Source organism: Salarias fasciatus, chromosome 7, assembly GCF_902148845.1.
Source record: "Salarias fasciatus chromosome 7, fSalaFa1.1, whole genome shotgun sequence".
NCBI lineage: Eukaryota > Metazoa > Chordata > Actinopteri > Blenniiformes > Blenniidae > Salarias > Salarias fasciatus.
The window spans coordinates 17741508-17765884 of NC_043751.1; the positions used below are offsets into that span (position 1 = coordinate 17741508).

At 43.7% G+C, this 24377-nt stretch overlaps 1 protein-coding gene across 2 annotated transcripts; it reads left to right on the forward strand.

Moving 5' to 3' along the window:
- The first annotated feature begins 954 nt into the window (after nucleotides 1–954).
- Nucleotides 955–21571, forward strand: vwf (von Willebrand factor). 2 transcript variants are annotated; one of them, XM_030095689.1, is made up of 53 exons: nucleotides 955–1063; nucleotides 1172–1223; nucleotides 1326–1469; nucleotides 2350–2452; nucleotides 2560–2768; nucleotides 3025–3146; nucleotides 3344–3563; nucleotides 3645–3767; nucleotides 3843–3954; nucleotides 4038–4084; nucleotides 4159–4295; nucleotides 4423–4561; nucleotides 4737–4837; nucleotides 4918–5113; nucleotides 5914–6129; nucleotides 6491–6737; nucleotides 6837–6931; nucleotides 7579–7730; nucleotides 7830–7933; nucleotides 8013–8151; nucleotides 8236–8370; nucleotides 8543–8689; nucleotides 8776–8916; nucleotides 9169–9267; nucleotides 9354–9510; nucleotides 9783–9950; nucleotides 10090–10225; nucleotides 10327–10636; nucleotides 10738–11902; nucleotides 11980–12084; nucleotides 13048–13191; nucleotides 13265–13408; nucleotides 13489–13653; nucleotides 13772–13818; nucleotides 13892–14069; nucleotides 14254–14495; nucleotides 14579–14768; nucleotides 14849–15190; nucleotides 15303–15541; nucleotides 16383–16485; nucleotides 16569–16640; nucleotides 17574–17678; nucleotides 17806–18011; nucleotides 18102–18251; nucleotides 18335–18451; nucleotides 18947–19127; nucleotides 19675–19715; nucleotides 19793–19909; nucleotides 20209–20307; nucleotides 20525–20653; nucleotides 20762–20801; nucleotides 20991–21088; nucleotides 21263–21571. In XM_030095689.1, exons 1-53 carry the CDS (start codon nucleotides 1058–1060, stop codon nucleotides 21446–21448), a joined length of 8562 nt encoding a protein of 2853 aa, XP_029951549.1. In that variant the 5' UTR covers nucleotides 955–1057; the 3' UTR covers nucleotides 21449–21571. The 2 variants fall into 2 exon arrangements, with proteins under 2 accessions (XP_029951549.1, XP_029951551.1); XM_030095691.1 differs by lacking the exons at nucleotides 955–1063; nucleotides 1172–1223 and having other exon boundaries at nucleotides 1333–1469; nucleotides 2350–2451; nucleotides 2558–2768.
- Nucleotides 21572–24377: the final 2806 nt, after the last annotated feature.

Consider the following 24377-nt stretch of genomic DNA (forward strand, 5'->3'; position numbering starts at 1 on the left):
TAATTGACTCACTTGCAGATCTCTTGATGATAGTCATGATAGTAATAGTGTGATTTCACCAAGAAAACTTCCCAAGTGTAAAAGATGCAACAGCAGAGGAATGATTCAGACCCAGTCTAGACAGATCACTCTATTTTCAGTTCAAAGAGCACAGTGGTGGATAGATGTTCACACCACATACATACAGCACGCCGCTGTGAACTGGTCAACACTGTGGATTCCAGACCAAGGCCTGTAACAGCTAACTGCTCATGCTCTGTCAGCAAGACCACCTGGCATGAGAAAATATGTGCCGGATCAAGCAGCCAAAAGGCCTTACTACCACTAGAAGATATTTAACATGTCTGTACTGAAGTGCAGATGTCAATACTGTTTATCATACTGCCATAAAACTATTTCTCCTCAGCATTGTTAAAAAGCACAATTAAATCAAAAGTAGTTTTCACTGATGTGATTAAGTGTAGAAACACTGATTGAACTGAGGCATCATTAAAGGATCCACCTGAGGAGGTGACCAGTTTTAAGCTATCATGTTTTTCCCCTTAGAGTGCAGAGAGAGAGTACAGACCACTACATGTTCCCAGTGTGTGTGTGTGCGTGCCTGCACGTGTGTGATTTCTGGCACAGCTGAGTCATCTGTTTGTCCATGTAGAATCACCAAAGCACTGTTTTTGCGTGAGATATCTCCAGCAAGAATGTTGTTTCTGAAGAATTGTTTGGGTTGGCACTCATACAGATACGAATGTGTAGACTAATCACTCAACCGGGCGATCAGTGGGCACATCCTGGTATTGTCCGAGGGAAAGTGTTTGATGGTGTCAGTCTGCAAGCACCAAGCTGTGGACAGAATGATTTTCTGTACTTCTTGACATGACCTGGATGGGGGAGTGGTCATGAAGGAAAGCCAACGCGAGCTGGGTGGTGGTACATTGTTATATAAAACAGAGCTCTCACTGTGGTTAAAGGACTGTATCAACCAGTTCCCCATTCTGTGCTTTACCATGTGATACTGAGTGAGGATATTCTGATTTTGCATATTTTTTTGCGCTCTGGGGCCATGGAGGTAGGACCAAGTTTGGAGTTTGTGAAACTTTAAAATAGTAACAGTACAATGAGTTACATGAAACTATTACTAAAGGCGATGGTTGCAACTTCTGTGTTTGTTTTCTAGGTTTGCATGATGAGATATTTTCGAGAAATTCTCGTTTTCGTGCATCTGATTGGTGAGTATCATGACTGTCACAATGTGTCGTTATTTCATGGATTAGTATGTTGCATTTCACATTCATGATTGTACAGGCTGAAGTATTGTTTCCTGTTTGCAGCTTGCGTGGCGGGTATGACAGGAAGATGTAGTCTGTTCGGACGACACCACATTCACACTTTCGATGGTGTTTTGTACGAGTTTCCTGGAGACTGCAGCTACCTGCTGGCTGGAGACTGCAACCATCGCTCATTCACACTGCTGGGTGAGTGTCTCTCAGATAATTCAATCTGCAAGGGAACAGAAGTCTCACTGTGCAGTTTCTGTAGTGTGTTTAAAAAAAAGCCAGAGGTTTGCAAAGTATGGGTACTGGACAACATTTTACTTGAGTCAAGTGTAAGATCCAAGCAGATTCTCACTCTCAGTCAGAACCTTCCTAAAGTTTAGAAGTACTTCAATCACTCAGCTGGGTTTGAAAGGAAGGGGTGGGAACCCTCTCAGGGAGCTCCAGAGAACCTGAAGGCTGCAGGAAAAATGTAGCAGTCGGGAAATGCTTTTTCCAAGCATGTTTTTGTTTTCTTTTTAATTTGAAAGCAAAGAAAGACACCACCATAAAAATAAATGGTGAGATTAGTGTGTGATTATTGTTATGAGTTAATCAGAATTTTAGAACTGAATTTACTGTGAGGGTAAGAATGAAGAATTTACATTATGATAAATAAACCTTTGTTTCTAAACCAACAAGTCAAAGTTGTAAGAGTTGTAGACATTCTACAATGTCTAAACAGATATTTATATATATTAAAAAAATCTGACATGAGAGGTTTTATAAGTTTTATTGCCTATGGATCCCAGCAGCTGTCGACATTCGACAAATCTTATATTTAAAAATAAAGATTATTATGACCACTGCTAGTAGCATGAGACAAAGATTCTAAGATTGTTCAGAAGTCTGGTGCCACGTAAATATCAAAAAATCACATTCACAGTCAAAGGATTGAAACACTCCAGTGAGTCAGTTTAGAGTGCTCACACCCAGATGCAGTCTGGAGAAAAACTACAAAGTCTGAAGCTTTTCTTTCTTTCAAATGATTTGATCATTGACCTTGAATCACAGCGGTTTTCACAAATGTGTTCGCTTGCAGGAGATTTCGCGAATTCCAAACGGATGGGGGTGACGCTGTTTTTGGGCGACGCCTTTGAGCTGCACCTGTCGGTGGATGGACGACTTTCACAAGGGGAAAAAAGGTGAGGTTCCCAATGTCGTGCAAAAAAAATTTTAAATATGTCCTTTTTCATATTAAAAAAGCACTTTGCAGTGCTCACAAACAACTACGCATGTGCTTTCTCTGCAGACTGCCGCTGCCCTATGCGTCGCACGCTGTGTTTGTTGGCTCAGAGCTTGGTTTTTATAAGCTCTGGAGCGAGGAGTTTGGCTTCACAGTCACCATTGATAATTCAGCCAACATTGCGGTGACGCTTACCAAACACCACTCCAATCGCACCTGCGGCCTCTGTGGAAACTTCAATACTCTGTCAGCTGATGAATACACTGCGCAGGAAGGTTCGTGCAAACGCAACTGCAGGAGCGTGAAGATTGTGTTGAGATTTCAGAGTGAAACCAGGCAGAGTTCATGATTACTGGAATCTAGGAAATGATCTGAGTCACCGGCGCTCAGCAACAGGAAGAGTAGCAACTCAGAACAGGAAAAGATAACAAGGTTAAAGAAAGCAAAGTACTCAGTCATGGTAGGATGAGATTAAGGAGAAATCTGTCAGCTTGTTTGTCTCGGCGCAACCCTGTGCGTGTGTGATTTCAGGATTTCTGACAGAAGACAGTTATGACTTTGCAAACTCCTGGGCGGTGAAGGGAGCTGATCAGTCCTGTCGACGTGTCTCAAATCCCACCCAGTCCTGTAACAGCACCAAAGAGACGTCAACGGTAAGAGGGCGGTTGATGCACAACCATTTAAAGGAATTCACCACAGTGTGTTCTGTTTTGAAAATCACAATATGGCCACTCTAACATTAAAATCTCAATGCACTCGTATTCCAAGCAATATCTTTAAGTATTTAAATGACCTAACAATACACAGCAACATCACATGCTGCTGTCTAACGGCCTATCCATGTGTGTAGATTTTGTCCAGCTGCAGTGTCTTGGAAACCTCCAGCGTGTTCCTCCAATGTGCCCACCTGGTTTCACCCGAGGCCTTCCTGAAGCTGTGTCAGATGGAGGCCTGCCACTGTGACCAGAGGACGGGGGAAGACTGCTACTGTCCCGTCCTGCTGGAGTACGCCCGCACATGCCACGCTCACGGAATTCTTCTTCACGGGTGGCTGGAGGAGAGTCGCTGCTGTACGTCTCTTTGCTCCGAATAAGCAAAAGCAGATTACATCAAGGAGTCTATGATGTATAAAAATGTTTTTGTGTGTCCAGTTCCTAAGTGTCCCATTGGGATGCAGTACAGTGAATGTACCAAGTCCTGCTCTACAACCTGCCATAGTCTCAACATCCAAGAGGTTTGCAAGGAGGAATGCGTGGATGGCTGCTCCTGCCCTGGTAAACCCTCTCCCTGAGCATCCAGCGGTTTTTCGTGTGTGATTGGTGGTAACACAGCATGTGTATTTGTCTCAGTTGGGAAGGTTCTGGACGGTAACCGCTGTGTGGATGTATCTCAGTGCTCCTGTGCGCACATGGGGCGACACTTTCCTCCAGGGTCCACTATCTCTCAAGACTGCAACACCTGGTGAGGGGAAGCTGTCCATTCAGCAATCTAACTTCAGTGTAATAACTGCATGTGCTTCATTCTGAAACGTGTCCTTTGTGCAGTGTGTGTCGTCATGGCTCATGGGAATGCACCAATGAAGGCTGCCCTGGTGAGAGATATGTGTACTGATACTCACATTCACATTCACATACTCTGGTTAAAGTGCTTGTTACCTGTGTTTAGGTGAGTGCTTGGTGGTTGGACAGTCTCACTACAAAAGCTTTGACAATAAGTTCTTCACCTTCACGGGTCACTGTCAGTATCTGCTGGCCAGGGACTGCACTCATAATGAGTTTTCTGTCATCATCGAGAATGTGCAGGTAATAGATTTTGGGATTTTTAATGCAAAACAAGTTTGTTCTTTTCTACCGCGAATCATTTTGCCCTTCACTCTCCATTACCTTCCGTTCTGTGAGTTTTGAGGTGTTTCTTGGTATTATGCTTCAGTGTGCAGACGATCAGGATGCCGTGTGCACACGGTCCGTCACACTCACTCTGGCCGCTCTGGAGGACATGACAGTAAAGCTGAAGCATGGAGGAATTGTATCTGTCAACAACATGGACATCCAGACCCCAATGCATCATGGTATTCCACACCTGGGAACTGAATGAACAAAAGCTGCACTTCACATTCATTTTGAAGATATAAGACAATACACTGACTCACAACAGACATCTCGTTGACCCAGTTGTTTGGATACATTTGTTCTGCAACATTAACTTGACTTTTAAGCGTCTTTCTAATGTGTGTCATTTTACAGGCCGTCTTCATATCCAGAGGTCAATTCACTCGTCTGTGCGAGTTAAGTTTGGTGATGACCTTCGTCTGGACTGGGATGGACGAGGCCGTGTGCTTCTAAAGGTTGAACACGTTTTACTCGTTGATGATGTTATTGGTAAGGTTATTTATGTACCTGAACTGAAGAGGATGCTCCTCTCCAGCTGGGACCACGCTGGACAGGGCAGACCTGCGGACTCTGTGGGAACTACAATGGCAACCAAGGCGACGACTTCCTTTCTGGTTCTGGACTCATTGAGGCGGGTCCTCAAGCATTTAGCCAAGAATGGCGGATCAACGGAGACTGTGAATCCCCTCACAAACATGACAGTGATCCGTGTGCCGCTAACCCCAAAAGAGGTGGGTGAAATTTGATATCCATTAAAAACACTTCAATATGAAGTGGGTCACTTCCAGATTTGATTTACATTTCCAATAGCATAACCTGGTTTATAATATTAACAACATCAATGACAATCAAGTGACATTCTGTATTTCCTTGAGACTGGATATCAAAACAGCAAAAATATGATTAAATATAAATTACAGAAACCAAAAAAGAATAAAATGAAAATGTAATACAAGAACAAAAGGTATAGTGAACATAAAATTAGTGTTATGCTGAAAGGCAGCATTAAAAAAAGCGTCTTCAGTCTTTAGAGTTGGAGCTATCCTGCAGCTTTCTGTGCCCGGTACAGATCATGGAAAATCTATATAACTCTGCTTACACAGTTTGAGCTCCAGCCTGAAGCTTTCACTGCCGTACGGAGTAGACACAATGTGAAGCAGCATAAGCATTTCTGTCACTGATGAGAATGCATAAAAAGAAAATTAATTAGGAGATTTGTTGTAATTAGGTATTCACATTTTAATTAACATATTTCAACAGACTCACTCAATAAACTCATCCGTTTTTTTAAAACCGTCTTCCCATCATCCATCCATCCATTGCATATTTTCTACAGTCGAACTCATATCCACACGTCAATCTGACAGTTTTTTTTTTTTAACTAAAACTTATGTATCAGGCCAAACAACGTGGTCTCATCTGATTCATGCATCATATTATATCTAGATATCATTTATCATTGATGAAAGTATAAAATTAAGGAAACATTTTTGATTAATTCCTGATTAAATCATCTTTTGATGCCTTCCAGTGCGCTTTGCGGAGGAGGCGTGTGCGGTCATGATGTCGGACTTCTTCAGCCCATGCCACGTCCTGGTGAACCCGGGCCCGTTCCAGCGGTTCTGCCGTTATGACGTGTGTGCGTGCGTGGACGGAGAGCAGTGCCTCTGCTCCGCTCTGGCGGCCTACGCAGCGGCCTGCGCCGCCAGAGGAGTGCTGCTCAACTGGAGGTCTCCCTCACTCTGCGGTAACTCGGATTCCCTCAGTCAATCATTAGTTCACTGAACTAATGATTCAACCTTCAGTAAACATGCAAGCATACCATTATTGTGTCAACTGCACAATATTTAAAGGATATGAAAGAATACCTTGCAAAGCCAGTGTTCAGTTTCTCATTCATGGCTCTTCTAACTATTTGATTATTTGATAAAATTGATTCCCCCAATTTTTTGTCATCAAGACCAACAATAACAGTTTCTCTAACCAACACAAATCAGCAGTAAGTCCGGAGACTGTTTCAGTTTTGATTTATTGCAAAACTGCAAAGCTTGGTTGTAGTAATTTCAACATAAAGCATGACCAATCCTCCCCCGATGCCTCGTCGTCAGAGCTGGAGTGTCCTGTGGGCCAGACGTACGAGGCCTGTGGGAGTGTGTGTGACCGGACCTGCCGCTCCCTGTCTGGGGCCGAGGCTGGCTGCGAGGGGGAGAGGGTGTGTGAGGAGGGCTGTTTCTGTCCTGCTGGAAAGTACCTGAGTGCCTCTGGAGAGTGTGTGACGGCTGACCTGTGCTCCTGCCTGCACGACGGACAGCTCTACCAGCCCAATGACGTCTATGCAGATCACAACAGCATTTGGTCAGTGACTGCGCACACCAATGCTGACATTACCCTCAAATGCTGTTGAGTTTTGTTTTTATTGATTATTGATCCTGTTATCTTTGTTTCTGTCTGTAGCAACTGTGAGAATGGCTCCATGCACTGCAGCTCAAACGAAATGACTTCATTCCTCTCTGATTTCTTTTATGAAGACGACTTGGCACCATCCAGAGGTATGACTTCTCTGTTTTTGAAGGGTCTTGTACTCATATCTGGAATCAGTGCGGAAATATAACTTCCATGGACAAAACATGAGTGCTAATAATTTTAAAACTACACCTACAGATATAAAATTCGAAATTATTACAATGAACTATGCCTATGTCCCTGCTGTTGGTGCATCAGGTTAAGTCTTAACCTTGAGAAATCTGGATTCAAATCAAAGAGGCAGTATGAAGAGCATCTGACAAGCCTGTGATAGACGTTGCAATCGGCCCTCGCAAAACGGAGCAGCTGAATAGTATAAATTACAATACAGAATAATGGAAAACTGAATAGATTTGAATACTTTGAGACACTGTACTCTTTCATTATCATCACCTGTAAGCTAAACTTAAAGGTAATTGAAACAAAGCTTTACATTTTAGTTTATGTTTAGTAAATCTAACATATATGGAAGATAAAAAGCTTGAATTAAATACTGTGAGGATAAAATGACCCTTTCCATTGTATCCTGCATCTTGAGTTGTATTTATCATAATTAAACTGACTTTTTTCTTCTCATGAAGCCTAAAATGAATTCCCTCCATCAAATGATTTCCCAATCTATGTTCCTAAGCTGTCTATGGCTATATTAAGATGAACCTCCATACTTTCGCAGGTCGAAGGTCAGCGGAGTGCCCTCCTCCACTGATTCGTGCAGAGTGCGATTCGGGGGCTAAAGGCCTGGAGTGTGCCAGAACCTGCCAGAATCTGGACCTTCCCTGCGTCAGCCTCGCCTGCATCCCCGGCTGCCTCTGTCCACCCGGCACTGTAGGTGGTCTGTGTCTGTGTGTGTGTGTGTGTGTGTTTTAGACAAACCAGCGTGCATTTGCAATCGAACATGATGATTGATCAGGAGATTGATTCCAGGTACGTCACCGCAGAGACTGTGTTGCACCGGAGCAGTGTCCGTGTTACCATAACAACAGGCCATACGCAGCAGGACAGACCATCTCCGTGGACTGCAACACCTGGTAAAGGGATTGTTTACATGTGTGATAATGAAGCGGAAGGCCTGCAATGAGTGTGCTCAGCAAGCTCTCCGTTTTGCAGTGTGTGCGAGAACAGAAAGTGGCGATGCACGGAGAAGCCGTGCGATGGCGTGTGCCGCACCGTGGGGGAGGGGCATTACATCACCTTCGATGGCCTCAAGTACTCTTTTCCTGGTCTCTGCCAATACATCCTGGTGCAGGTAAGAGATCCAGATAACCAGAATGAGACCCACAGGTGCACGTTTTTCTTTTCTATTCCCATTTTGCACTTTGACTTTGAACAGGACATGTGCAACGGGGAGGACGGCTCCTTCAGGGTGCTGGTGGAGAATGAAGCCTGTGGAATTGTAGGCCATCGCTGTGCAAAATCTGTCATGATATCCTACCAGGGCGGATTGATTGTAATGCAACATGGAGAGGTAACACCCCTTCTAATACATGCTACCTCACATCCTGCTGCAGCAGTACAACAACATCTGTTGTGGACAGGATAAACTTCACCAAACACTATTTGAAGATGCATTTTCGCTGTCTTCAGAGTTTACTTGCGACTATCCCAAAGTATCTATATTTGTATCCTGTATCTCACAGGTGAAGATGAAGAGGCCGGTGCCTCATGGCTCACAGGTGGAGATCATCCGTTCGGGCCAGTTTTACACTCTGCTGTTTGGGAAGCACATCTCCGTCAGCTGGGACAAAGGAACTCGCCTTCTGGTTCACATCTCAGCGGCATACAGGGTACTGGTGCTGAATTTTAGAGATTTTTTTGTAATGTTTGTCTTGTAAACTGTGTCAATATGTTACACAAATTTTATGGCATGCAGGGTCGGGTTTGTGGGCTTTGTGGTAACTTTGATGGGAACGTCAACAATGACTTGGTGAGCAGCAACAATCAGCTGGAGGTAGACTCCTCACACTTCGGGAACTCCTGGAAGATTGGTCCCAGCTGCGCCGACGTAACAGAGGTAGAGTTTGTTTTTTTTGTTTTTTTCCGTGACTTTAAAATTTTTTAGAAGTCGTGTTTTGCTCTAATGTAAATTAAACATGGAAAATAAAAATTCTAATTTACAAGTTATGCCTTATAGTTACTGTCTTGAATGATTTAAATCAAACCTGAATAATTTCAATTTTTCCAGTATAATATACAAGTTATTTTCAGTCACTGCTTACGCTACAGTCACTGTCAAATCAGTTTGCATGTGTTCTTTAACGTATAGATACCAACTCCTTGCAACAACAACATTGTGAGGTTGGTAACAGTGGAGCAGTCTTGTCGAGTGATCACCGGCCCCCTCTTCAGAGAGTGCAACAGCCAGGTGAGTGCAGTACTACATGTCCACTGACACCTCATAAGATATTTCAATTTTGGTCCCACTTTCAAATCTCTCTTGCTTGTTTCCAGGTGGATGCAGAGCCGTATGTGGAGATGTGTGTGGAGGCGGCATGTTCTTGTCATTCCGTGGGCGACTGTGAGTGTTTCTGCGATGTTATCGCGGCGTACGCACAGGCCTGCTCTGAGAAGGGTGTGTCCGTAAGCTGGAGATCCAACGACCTTTGTCGTGAGTATAAAAAATATGTTATGATGGTGGTGAAAACACAATATGGTTGATGGTTAACTCAATCGAGGAACAGTATTTCCTGTTAAGCCCCAGTTTCCAAAACATCCTTGTTCTGCCATCACATTATAGCTTCTAAAAAGTGATGTCAGTCTTTAAAAAAATGTGTATATGGATTTAGAAATCTCCCCGTTCAAGTAAATGTTGAGAAAACTCTCGTGGTTTTCTGATAATCGATCATCTCATGCAGGTTTCCCTCTCTTCTTTTTGCTCAGCTATGAGCTGTGAGGAGCTGAACCCCAGGATCCCAGCGATAGGGGTGGACTTATGCCAGTGGAGATATAACACTTGTGGACCTGCCTGTCCGGTCACCTGCCAGCACCCAGAGCCCCTCCACTGTGCGCTCACATGCGTGGAGGGCTGTCATGCGTATTGCCCACCAGGTGCCAAAAAATGCTCAGTGGATTTTCAACTTTTTCAGTGCATACGAATTCCAGACGCTGCTTTTACATACCATAATAAGCTCATATATGAGGATACAGGTGGGGTGGCTGAGTCTAAGCTGAGGCTTCATCTTTCCAGGCCAACTCCTGGACGAGGTGGCCATGCGGTGTGTCGATCCCTCCCACTGTCAGGTTTGTATCCATGAGGGTCAGAGAATCTCCCACGGCAACAAGGTCATCCTGAATCACGATGACCCCAGCCACTGCAAGATATGGTAATGCTATGTCATAACACTCACACCAAATTTGGATTTTTTGGCCTATATTTATTGTGTAATTGCTTATTTTGAAAATGTTTTTGCTTTGCTTCTTGAAGCCACTGTGAAAACAACACCCTGAGCTGTGAAGATTGTACCCCCGTCAATATAATCACTACTCCTGCACCAACATCTGCCTATGGGACCTTCACCACCCAGCAGTTCACCACTCTGATGCCCGAAGGGACATGTGACCGCGCCATGGATCTGGCTTTCCTATTGGATGGGTCAGAATCCCTGAGTGAAGATGAGTTTCAGGCAACCAAAGATTTCATATTGGGAGTGGTTGAAAGATTCCGCATGGGCTCGGCTCACACTCGAGCAACAGTCCTGCTTTACCACTCAGGTGTCAAAACATATGATCTGCAGGTACTTCAAAAAATTCACACATACGTCCACTGTTTTGTTGACTCAGAAAAAATAAATGATTACATTTGGGGCCTTTATCCTTTGCTCATTCTTGTCTTTAGGTTCAGAAGTGGTTGTTCAAGAAGACGGTGCGTGAGCTTCATTACACTGGAGGGGACGCCGCTTTTCTGGATGAGGCAGTCAAGTATCTCGCCATCAACATCTACGACAAGAACAAGCGTGAAAACGCCGGCCGCATCGCCATTATCTTGACCGCTAGTCCCAACCCTCGCCCCGTCCGCTTTCTTGTGAAGATGCTCCGCAAAAAAGACATCACGACCCTGACCGTGGCTCTGGGTCCCGGGGTCGACATGAAACAGATCAACGACATTACTAAGGCAAACCCAGACAACAGGGCCTACGTGTTGAGCAGCACAGCCGAGCTGTCCGATCGCCTTTTGGAGCTGACTGACTATCTCTGCACTCTGGGGATGGAGCCTGAGGTCGTGAAGCCTCCAACCCCAAAACCCACAGCGGCTAAAACTTCAAAGACGACAACCACCACTTCCCCGACTCCACATCTGGAGCCAAACCCCACGCAACCGCCAACCCATGCACCTGCATCGACAGCCGCCGTTGGCCTTTCTCCCACCACTACACTGTCGTCCTCCATCGCTCCAACCAAGGACGTGACTTTTATTATAGAGGGCTCGGATTCTGTTGGAGAGGCCAATTTCAACAAGACGCTCCTCTTCCTGGAAGAAGTTATTTCTCAGATGACAGAAGAGGAGGAGTTCATCCACATCACTGTGATCCAGTACTCAGTAACAGTAACTGTGGAGATCAGTCGATGGGAGCTGAGGTATCAGAGAAACCGACTGATCCAGCAACTGAGGGAGATTCGCTGGAGGGGCGGAAGCATGACGAACACCGGGGCCGCGGTCAACATGACCATTGAACAAACCGCTACCATCCAGCCCTCTCGCGGCCCCGCCGCTCCTCAGCTCGTCTTCCTCGTGACAGAAAACCCACCGACAGACACGGTGACCCGTCCGCCATCAACAAGCACCCACACGCACGTCTACCCGATTGGCGTTGGACCAAAAATACACGAGACTGACCTGCTCCCATTCAGCTTCCCTCAGCGCCCACTGATGGTGGATGACTACACCCGCCTGACGACCCTGGTTCGCAAAGTTGTCAATATCACCCGCACCACGGTCACGCCCCGCTCTCCTACACTACCTCCCTTAGTATTCCCACCTCATGCCACCTTACCACCTTCAGGTACGGTTACAGATCCACATGTTTTAAACACTGAATCCACTTTGTTTGTATTAACTTGTACTTTTTGTTTTGCACAGTGCCCTGTAAGAAACCAGTGGATGTCATGTTCCTGCTGAAGTCTGGAGAGCAGTTTGAGGACATGAAGACATTTGTCAAAGCTTTCATTAATCATGCTGATATAGGTGAGGTGTGACACAGTCCCTAAATGATCTTCAACATAAGTTTATGGGAAGAAATAAGGCCCAATTAAACAAATGTCTGTTCAGCTGAAGACATTTTTTGAAGACAGCAACTTGAAAAAATATTTTTAATGTCATAAATTGGTTCAATAATTAGTATGTGGAGTTACACACAGAGTTATTTAGGCTCGTAATTTCAGAAGATATACATTTTGTATTGAAGCCACTGCGATAGATATAACCAAGAATACGGGTTTTATTTGCCTGCAGGATGTTTTTTTTTTTTGGTGGAAGAATTCTAGTGAAAGCAATAAAAAGCACACTTATATTGTGCAGGATTGAACATGAACACAAAAATTGCCCTTTAAATTGAAGCAAAGTTAAGAAGAAAATTTGTAACTATGCCTGAGAAGAAAAATTTATTTAGATTAAGCAGCCAAAATCCCTCAGAAGCATATCAAAGTTGGATGCTGGGTACTTACGAAATAAAGTTATTGTAAAAGCCAAGGAAAAGCAGCAGGGGTTCATTACAACATATTATGTCCATACAGAGAAGATTTCACTCAGTTATTTTCCTGCAAAGGAATTTTACAGAATACACTGACACATATCTTTGCATATTTTTATCTTGCAAAGTTTGACTTTTCTTTTAAATTCCTGTTTTCCCATCGCCATTCGTTTTAAATCAAACAAACCTTGATTTTAAACTCAGATGTGAAACCCTGATGATTCCTCATTATTTTCTAAAATTGAATCCTCAAGTACTTAAAATATTTATCTGAATTGTATTTCCTTCACAAAGATTATGTTTTCATAGTCTTTTCAATGTTGCCCTCAAAGTTTCACAGATTTTTATATTATGTCAGAGTTTTTGTAGTTTTGTAAAATTATATCCAAGCTTTATAGTACATTGCAAATCATGTCCGTGCTTATTTGGGAATTTTTTGTGTGTGTTTACATGTGCAGGGCGGAATGACACTCAGGTGAGTGTGGTTCAGTATGGAGAAACCAACACGGCAGAGCTCACATGGAGGGATGAACAGAGCAGATCAGAACTCCTGAAGCTGGTGGACAGCATACCGAGCAGGAGCAGCTCCCCCCCTGCACTCGGTACAGGATGCAAAGAACGATGCACACACACATTAAAGACAACACACACGCTCATTTCTCAAACTTCCTGCAGGGTCTGCTCTGAGATTCGCCGTGCAGACGTCCATCTCCTCCGTCAGCGGTGGAAGAGCTGGCGTGGCCAAGGCTGTGGTGATGCTGGTGACAGACAAATCAACTGATGATATCAGTGAAGCAGCCAATGAGGCACTGGCAGCAGGTAACTAGCGCTTCTCTCTTCCCATTTTTCCCCCTCCTCAGGGGTGGTGTAGTTTAACGGACAGGGCTCTGCTCCTGCAGGTGTGTCGGTGTTCCCTATTGGGATTGGACCCAGCTACGACAGCCACGAGCTCAGTGTGCTCGGTCGGCATGGCAATCAGGACAACACTCTCCACCTGAACAGCATGGATCAGCTGCTGATGCTGTTGACACTGGACAACAGTTACACTGAGAGAATCTGCAGAGGTGCAAAGAGGCACAAACAGACTGTTTATTTTTTTCTGTCAATTAAAAAAAGATTTGAACTCCAAAAGAAAGGTCATTTCAACATATTTGCTGAAGAAGTTCTTCCGTTATTTTCCAGCTGGCCCACCTGGAGTGTGTGTTGATGATAATGGAATTGAGAGAAAGGTGAGTTATTTCTCCTGTGGTCAAACCAGCATTCTCTTGCCACACTGAATGCTTTCATTCGTTTGTTTTTCAGCCTGGTGAGACGTGGCTGCTGGACGACGGCTGCCACTCTCTCCTGTGCCACCCCAGCGGGGCAGTGACAGTCCAGAATCACAAAGTCAGCTGTGACAGGCTGGAGCCGCCGGCTTGCAGAAACAGCATGTCTCCTGTCAGAGTTCAAGAGACCTGTAGCTGCCACTGGGAATGCCCTTGTATGTACATCACAGAGATCAAATAGCCTTTGAAATCTTTTACAATAAATTCAACCCACCTATATAAAGTACATATCATCACTGCTAACAATGAATGTGAGGTTTCATACTTGCCAGTCTATTTGTATGAGTTATTAATGGATTTCTGGCTCCTGTTAAAACACTCTGGTGTATGTGTTGACAGGCGTGTGCATGGGCAGCTCCACCAATCATGTGGTGAGATTTGACGGCTTGGCACTCAGGCTGGACGGGGAGGGCTTGTGCTCCTACACACTTCTCACTGTCAGCAAGAACGTCAGTGGAGGGTCAGAGGTCAAAATCCACACTGGGCCTTGTCAAGACACAGCGAATTACAACCAGGTCTGCATGAAAGCGATGGAAGTGATCCATGGAAAACACCAGCTGCTTTTGAAAGATGACATGATGGTAAGGTTTGTCTTGATTTTATGAAATGATATAATGTTCGATTCTAAGCTTTTATTTATCGTCTGTGTGCGTTTAAAATGTAGGCGACGATTGACGGAGAGGAGCTGGCGCTGCCGTGGCGTCACGCCGGTCTGGAGCTGGTGCGTTATGGGGGAGTGATGCTGCAGCTGAAATCAGACCACGGCTACGTCCTGACGTTCACTCCTCAGAGCAACGAGTTCACCATCACATTATTCGGCTCGACCACCGCCGGTCACACCGCTGGACTCTGTGGTAACAGAAATATACAGTCCTACATTCAGAATACAGTTTTCTGTGTTTCCTTCTCATCTCGGTTCATATCTTTGATCCAGGTGCCTGTGGGGAGGAAAAAGTTAACGTCCTCTCTTTACGTAATGGCGGTACAACAACTGATCAGCCGGCCTTCATCTCAGACTGGACTGTGCCTGTAGAAGACGGTGTTTGTCTGCCGAAGCGGAAAGCATTGTGTGTTTCTGGATCGGCGATGGGATGTCAGGCTCTGCGCTCGGAGGTGTTTGAGCCGTGCCATCCATACATCCCCGTTCAGGTTTTCCTCACCAAGTGCGAGGAGCAAGTGTGTGAGGAGTCAGATGTGTGTGAGCTCATTTCCACCTATGCACGCCTGTGCAGACAGAGAGGCGTGTGCGTCGACTGGAGGAGCCCCCACCTTTGCCGTAAGTCAGACCCTGAAGTGTACGTGTGTGTGTTTCTTCAATTCAGTGGACACACACACATAGCAACACCTGAGACCTGTCCTCAATCTCATCTCCACTCTGTGTTTTGCAGCACTGAAGTGCCCCACTTCCATGGAGTATGATGCATGTCGGACAGGGTGTGTAGAGGACTGTGGTAGCATACAGGCGTTGCCAGGCGACTGGTCGGTTGCTAGGGGCAACGAGTCCTCCTGTATGGACACACCTACTGAAGGCTGCTTTTGCGCAGGAGGAACAGTTTTGAATCATGGACAGTGTGTGCAGCCAGAAGCATGCAGACAGTGTGTGGACCATCATGGACACACATATATGGTGGGAAGCCCATTCATTTGTGTGTATCCTTATCACACATTCACACACACACACACACACACACACAAAGATCAACAGCGTTTTTTTGTCAGGCTTTCCCATGGACGTTATGGATTTCCAAGCACACTGCCCTGACCCTGATGTTTACAGCTAGGTGTCTCGCCCACTTCCTGCCATAACTCTAACCTTGAACCAGCAGTCATAAAATCACTTCTTCACTCTTGAGCCAGTGTGAGCCCACTCCTAAATATCACAAGATAAGTTGGAATCAGTAGAATAGTGTGTTTTCCAACAAATAGAAGCCAAGGTCTTCGGTATTCTGAATGCCAATGTTTTCAACTGATTGCTGTGAAAAGGTGTCACAATGTCTTGAACATCCTCCTACAGTTTTAACTACTAATTCTCCTAATTCCAGCAACTACAAAGCCACATCAACAATAGACTATCACTGCAGGTCATTGACATAGTGCCATATTCTTTTTAGCTGGACTCAGCCACATGATAATACACATGAAAATCCAAGTTTAAGCAGTTATCATCATGCTTCCACTGTCTCCTGCTCGCTTCAGAGTTTGTCTTTTCACACAGTGATGCATTTCTGCCCCAAGCAAACCTGAAGTTAGCTCACCAGGTGACTGTCATAATGTTCTCTGTTAGATTTTTCCTGCAGCTGCCCCCCCTCCCTGGACTTCTCTTGACGCACAGCCCACACTTTTAAAAACTATTGAAAGCATGATAAATGTTTAGCAATCATGTATTCCTTGACTGCCCTCTAGTGCTTGTCTCTAATATCACCTCGTGGTGAAATTACAAGAAGCCTTGTTTCCATGTGTTTGTACAGTACATGCAGAGTTGGGTACCAGAGGAGAACCCGTGTTTGATCTGCATGTGTTTAGACCAGCAGCGCATCAACTGCACTGCTCGACCCTGCAATGATGTGAAAGGTCAGTGTTCCTTCACTTTCTCATTCTTTGGCCCATTAGTATGTATTTTAAGTGTTTATTGTTAATCATCTGTGTGTGTGCAGCTCCAATCTGTGGACCCTGTGAGATCCTGAAAGAGAAGAGAGAATCCAAGTGCTGCCCAGAGTATGAATGTGGTATGTTTTTGTGTTTTTTTTTTGTTTTTTTCACTTTTCAGTACTCAAATAACAGATGGTGGAACAAACACACGGACCGAAAGGGGAAATATTGTTAGAGAAATCCATATGTAAATGCAAGACAATAAATGAATGAAGAACTCTTTGATAGATATTATGGCTTGATAAAGAAGAGCCTGCAACACACTATAATTTTATCAGTTGATAATGAAAAATAAACTATAGCCATTGTTTTCATAAGTTGTTCCTGATTAATACTGAACCAGCCATACCCAGAAACATTACGATGTAATCATTAGTTGTGGTTTACTTATTTTATTTATTTATTTATTAATGATAAAGCTAATTTCAAATACTCGGGAAAGTGAAACGGGTCTATATCAGATAACTAGTCAGGAGCTATTTAGAAAGGACACGCACATAAAACAATGAGCAAACCCAGAAATTATGACCACAAAGAATAAACAACTTTAAGATAATGTGACATTTTAAACTGTTCAGCAAAACACATCATCACTGAATGTGCCATTTAAAAGATCTTCTTGTCACTTTTTCAGGTAGCTAATGTTCTGCCATGCATGTAGCATCCTGTTATTCTGTTGCTTGAGGGGAAAATGCATTATACATTAATTCAATACCTTTTATTTGTCGGTGACTCTGCATAATTATTTCCAAAGGCTGTGCAATTTTACTTTCATTTTCTATATGAGCCTCATTCAGAGTGTGTGATTGCCTGTTTATTATTTTCTTGTTGAATTGATGGTACAGACAAGGCCCAAGTGAACTGCAGCTGTACATTAGCCCATAGCTCACACAAATACAATATAAACCATATAATGGCAATGGTTCTGAGTAATCATGTGCATGATCTCTGTGTTACGATGTGTACACAGCATGGGATATATTTGACTGAGAGTCTTTGTGATTTTTCAGTGTGTGATCTGGTGAGTTGTGACCTGCCTGAAGTGCCTCGCTGTGAGGATGGTCAAACTGCGGTCCTGAAAAACCCTGGGGAATGTCAGTCGATACATGAGTGCGGTAGGTTGTTCAGCTCGTTTCACTTCAGCTTTTTCCAACACGGAGATGCGCTTAGTCTGTGGACTGTGTGGTGTTGATAACAGCCTCAGTCATACCAAGAAGTTTTGTCATCTTTGCTCTGTTCCAGTGTGCAAAAAGGAAGAGTGTGCTCTAGAAGCTCCTCCTGTTTGTCCCTCACATCGTGTACTATCCGTCAAGAAGACAACTTGCTGTGATGTGTATGAATGTCAGTGCAATTGCCAAAACTCCACCCACACCTGCCCCACTGGCTTCATCATGTCCTCCTCTACCAACGACTGTGGCTGCACAGAGATCAACTGCCTGCCTGACAAGGTGATTTTCTGTTTATTAAAACTCTGAATGCTGCACTTTCCATTTTTGTGCTTTTGGGTTTGTATCCTGTGTTATCGTGCATCTCACCAGGTGTGTGTGGTTGGTGCCACGGCTCATCCGGTGGGAAGCAAATGGGAGGAAGGCTGTAAAAAGTGCAGCTGCACTCAGCTGCAGGATGCAGACACATCGCTTCACATCGCTCAGTGTGAGCCGCCGGCGTGCGATCGAACCTGCCCTCTGGTGAGACTCTCCACTCACTGAATGAATTCATCTGAATTATCTATTCACCATGATTTGTTTTCAACGTCTATAATATATTTCAGGGCTCAACGTACATGCCGTCTGAAGGAGAATGCTGTGGGAAATGCACACCGACCAGCTGTGTGGAGGCACAGGGAGAGAAGCGAGGGGACACAGTCATTGGAGGAAGTCTCAGACATGTATGTTGTAGATAAATCTGAAGTGCTTCACAAAATGCACACAATGAGTTTTTATTGACAAATTATTTTCAGAATGGGTTTCATTAATATCATCAATATTTTTTTTTTTTACATATACAGTTCTTAAGAAATATTCATTGCAGCTTAGGATCTCATGTCAAGACTGTTTTTGACGTTCCCTTACTATTTAATGCCCTTCCAATTCACAATTTCTGTGTGTATGGTGGTCTAAAACATACTTGAGCTGATATGAACACAAAAAAGTATTCTTTTCAAAGTGAGAAAACAACAGTTAAATTCTGAAAAAAACCCGCATGCCCAAAGAGAAAAGAGTACAGAAGAAGACATGAGTTAAAAAAAACGCTGAACATCTTTTTTTATTTTTCACATTTTATTGGGAGCAAGTACCACAGGAAATATTCATCATTGCAAATATTTTCTCTTATCTATTGGTATCAAGGTGTCGTAGATTTTATTCAGATTTCTGTGTTCTAGGTGGGTGAGGTGTGGCGCTCTGCACGTGATGAATGTGTCCTACATGAGTGCACGAAAGTCAAAGACGAGGTTTTCATCTCCACAACAAACATCAGCTGCCCTGTTATGGAGGCTCCATCCTGCCCGCTGGGAACGGAGCTGCGCTGCAACACCCACGACTGCTGCCCCAGCTGTCACTGCGGTGAGCATCCATACGCGCATGAAAATACAAAAAGTTTACACATGAAAAAAGATGTGGTGCTTCACTGGAGGGGATTGTTTTATAGCAAGCCTAGTAAAGGGAAGAAAATTATGATTGAAGAGAATTGTGGATTTGCGATACATGCCAAGTAGGAATCCGTGTTGGATGAGCAATGTGGCATGACTAAAGATTAATTAGTAAAATGCTTTATATGTGCAACAAGTATTAAAACACAGTGATCTGTTCTTCTTCTTTTGAATTACTGGATTTTTTTCAAAGCTAAATAAGCTGCAAGTTTAATCCCTTTAATCCTGTGAAACCCTTTATTGTTACACAAAACAGTTGCTTTTTCAAAGCTTCTATAGATTTTCATGTTTGTTTTTCATCAGGGGTCATGTAAACTGAGCACAGAAACATGCACTTGCAGCTCATGTCCAGTAGATGACTCTCTTATACCGGTATAGATACACTTGAGGTTTGATGGATATTTTTAATTGCAGTCTTTAATGGATGAAGTAATATTGCGTTGTGCTTTTCTTCTTTACAGCCTCTTTGGACGTTTGTGTACTCAATCACACACTGATCGGAGTAAGTAATAAAAGTAACACTTTAATTCAGCTGAAGCTTATAGTGCCTGTGTTTCATCTTTATGTGTGCTTTAACAGGCGGGGGAGAGGATGATGGTTGACATGTGTACACACTGTGTGTGTATGATTGAGGACGGTGCAGTCAGGAAGCTCAAACTGTCCTGCAGGCGAATCAACTGCTCTCCATGCCCCATGGTAACTCCATCACAATCTCATTTTGTACTTTTGTTAATCATCCTCACCAATTACTAATTTCAAACACCCATCATTTTCATGTAAGAATGCCTAATCCACTGACTACATTCCTCTGCTCATTCTTAAACTGTCTCCACATCATCTGTCCATGAATCACCGTAATCCCAGAGGTAAATAATGAATTATTCATTTGCACAAAATACACCAGAGCTAATGTATGCCTTTATAGTGACGGTAATGCACCCTGCTGATGTCTGTATAAATGCAGTAGCAGTCCGAACTAACCTTAATGTTTCCAGGGCTACACGATGCAGGAGGAGGAGGATGCCTGCTGCGGTCGCTGTGTTCCCACCGCCTGCTTCATGCAAAGGCCTGATGGGAAACTCCTCACTGTGCAAGTCTGTCAATCCTAAATTCTTTAATATTTTATTTATTAGTATCTGTTAGTATCTTTGCGTTATCATCCATAAATCTACCTCACAAAACACAAAGAAAAGGGTTTTTTTTTAAATGATTATTACAGTATTAGTGTCCTCCAGGCAAAATTCTATTGTGCTATAAAACAAGCATGACTTGACAGCAGCAGTAATGAATATACATGTGACTTGCTCTCAGGTGAACACAACTACTGAGGATGGCTGCAGCTCCTACACCTGTGGGGTAAACAGTAAAGGAGATCTAGTTCTGCAGACCAGAGTGACCACCTGCCCTCCGTTCGACCGCCAAGCCTGTCTGGACCATGGAGTACCGTTTCTATTCACCTCATAGCACCCTTACAGATGCATTTCTTATTATTGTAGCAAAATAATTTTAATGTTTTGTGTTTTGTTCTGTTATTCTGGTTGATTTTAGGGGAAAATCAGCCAAATTGGAACAACCTGCTGTGAGATGTGTGAGTTATGCCCTTTGTGCTTTTTGAAACTTTTTATTTCTAACATTTTTAAAGGAACACAAACAGATCAAGAAACAAGGGAAAAATAGTCCCAACATCAAGATTTGCAATCAGTTTTTAAAGACCTTTTTTTTTTTTTTAATGAAAATCCTCTTTTTTTTTAATAATGCGTGTTCTATGTGTGTACAGGTACTGAGCCGGAGTGTCGAAGGACAATAGGAACACTAAACTACATCAGAGTGGATGACTGCCAGTCAGAGCACCAGATAGAGCTGCATTACTGTGAGGTGAGGCCCAGCACACACACACACACACACACACACGCACACGCACATTTAAGAATGATTAATACATTTTTCCCACTAGGATTATCCAACAAAGTTCAACGAAATCATAACACTGTCCCTCTATATCCGACCCTGTGTGTCTGCTGGGCATCCTTCCATCTGTCTGTCTCTCAGGGCAAATGCCGCAGTCAGTCCATGTACTCGCTGCAGCGGGCGGCCGTGGAGCAGGAGTGTGTGTGTTGTGCTGCCGTGGAGACTGAGCCCCTCAGCGTTCCTGTGCTGTGTGCCAACGGCACCCAGAGCCACCATACTGTCCTGTCTGTCACCGCCTGCGACTGTCTGTCCAAGCACTGCACCTAAAAAGAGAGCAAGAGAGGAGAAAAATAAAAAGTTCATGCAATCTGTGTATTCAAGCAACATGTTTAAAGGTTTAAAAAACTAACCACATCAGTAACAATAAAACAAACTTGTCATTTTCTGTGAGCATTGTGTAATTTTTTTTTTGCTCTCTCAATTTTCCAACTGTTGTTTATACATTTAAATAAAGATAGCTCAATTGATATTTTTTATATTATGTTTAACTGTTATTATTCACTATCACAATTCTATGATTTAATAGGTTTTCAATCTGCATAATTCAACCCTTCCAACTCTCACACCACATTTTCTCTCATAAAAAGAAGCTATTTCTGAATAACAGATTTTCAAATATTCTTCACATTATTATGGTTAAAAGCTGTTCCATCCCACAGGCAATAAAACTATTCTTCCATGAGGTTTATGAATTATGGTAAATCTTTTTAGCCTGCCTATCTATTGATTATTGTTTGCCATATCCCTGTTTGTCTGTTCTCATGTTCACTGCTCTGTCTGGACACGCGGGCCTCGTGCAGATGGTTGTGTTTACAGGCTGTTGTTTAGCCTTCTTGGCACCTGCGAGCTGTTTGTTTCCTCCCGGTTTACCGCTGACTTGCCTCACACCTTCCTTCCCTCCGGAATGGGACGGTCCGGGGAATTAGCCGCGCCGTGCGCGCGCGTTAAGCCAGGGGTTCCGGGAGCGCGCGCGGATTGTCCACCATCTCAGCCCCCTCAGGCTGCGCACCTCGCGCGTCTTATCATCCATCTCCATAGCGAAGAACTGATCCTCTACGAGCACTGGTGAGTTCACTTCTTACTTTTCTTTGATCTGAAGTGCCAATAAACGCGCGTGCACGACCTTTTAGAACTTGTTTCCGTTCCCTTGAGGTCGGCTTTAGCCGCGTCTGGTCGCGTTTGGCATCGATTCATTCGAAAGATTCCGGCTGCTGTGGTCGCAAACTGCACCGCCGCACGAAACTTTACCTTTCCCGGTGCTGTCAGCATCCGAATTCTCTCTTCTTGTCCTCCGCGGTGCGTGTCAGTGCGCACACAGGGCGTTTTTCCATCGGACCATCTGCGTGCGCACAACTGTTGCGCCCACGAGCATTTAATTAAACGCGGCTCGTGACAACTGCTCGGGGATTAATTAGTCAAAATGGAAATTAATTATTTTGATGTAGTTCACGATTGAATACTTTCTGCTTTTGTTGGAAACGCTTGTAGCTTGGGTGGAACTTAAACGCTGGAATATTTTAAAAGAGAAGGTTTTCACGCGTGTCTTTCTTTTAAATGATTTATTGTGTCCTGATTGGTAGTTTAAAAAGTGACATGCGGCTGGTAAAATTAGCGTTGCGCGAACTGCCGTGGATACAGGAAAGCTCGTATTAGGCGCCCACCCCTGCTGCCCTCTGAACCGGTGAAGTTGGGGTGAGGGTGCAGCTGACCCTCAGCCTCTGTTGTTGAGCTGTCAGTAGGCTTACGGGCCTTTAAGCCTCGCGCTCAGACGCGCGCGCATATGCGCTCATGTCTCCTGCGTACTTTGCACAACAAAACAGGAACGCATAACAAAGCTGTCCATAAACAATGATGAGAATTGTATTAATAAGAGGAACCTAATATCTGTGCAACAAACCTGAAACACTGCGCGCAGTTCAAGGCTGCTCACGTTATTAAAATGTTGTTTAATTCGACCTGAAGCCTGTCAGCACGTGCCATCGATCACCAGGCGTGTTGCAAGAAACTCACCGGAGGCAGACCAGGGAACTCTGACAAACACGACGGAAGGAAGGAAGGAGAGAAGGATCAGAGCAAACGTGCAAGGCTGCGAGATATTTGCAGACTCACGAAAGGAAGGAGTTAATCGTTGATGAAGTCTGCACTCTGTGTGCTTGAAGCACATGTCTGAGGCAAACTTGACTAGAAAGCAGCAATATTGGAGCTGGATGATAATTGTTTTTAACATGACAAATTCAGGGGACACAAAATCTTTGTCTGAGACTGGGGATAACATGCCGTAGCAGCAACTTATGATTTCAGTTTAACAGCAAACAAATGAAACACGTGTGTAATAATGTTAGAATGGAAAATATTTTAGTGACACAATGAAAGCTTTATGAAATGTTATCTTTCTAAACCTTTTTACTTTGAATCTGTTCGAAAGCATGAAAGTATATGAAGCCAGTGTCTGTTCCAGTGTTGTAGACATGCAGTGAACAACATTTCTGATTCACTCCACTGGTCAGTTTGTGTACATTGACATGAAACTTATATTGTTGAAGAGCTAAAAACAAGAGCTATTGATATAAAAAAATATTTAAGCCACTGACATAAGTAACTAGACTTTTTTTTTTCTCTAAAGGAACATTTCTCAATATTCATTGTTATTTTTGAAACCTTAAAATATTCACAGGTTTTCACTGTTTTTCTTACAAGAAGCAAACACTTTTGGAATCACAAACTAGAGGATAGACAAACACTTTCTAAAGTGTTTCTGACCTTCTGAACTCCAGGCAACGTATTCTCCATTTCGATCTTGATTCTGTGTTTGCTAACACCTGATTATTGGATTATTGCGGATGCGTGGACATGGGGATCAGGGCTGCATGTTGCTGTGCACACTCAACATACAGAGTCTTTTAGTGTTTGCATGTCCAAAAGCTTTCCAGTGTGAGACCTGCGTGGCAGTTCAAACCTCCACCAGGATGATAGAGTGAAATGCCAACTGGTTCCATCCTCATCATTTCAGTGAGTTCTATTAATGTCTTCTTGACAACCACAAAAGTGGAGATGAAAAGTGCAATTGTCTACTGAAACTGTACTCTGTAACTCATATATTTAATATTTCTGGCCAAATAATATTTCAAAAGAGCGATAATCAAAGCCCAGGTACTTTCTGTCTTTGCTTTAAAGTGAGAAAAGTAAACATCAAGTG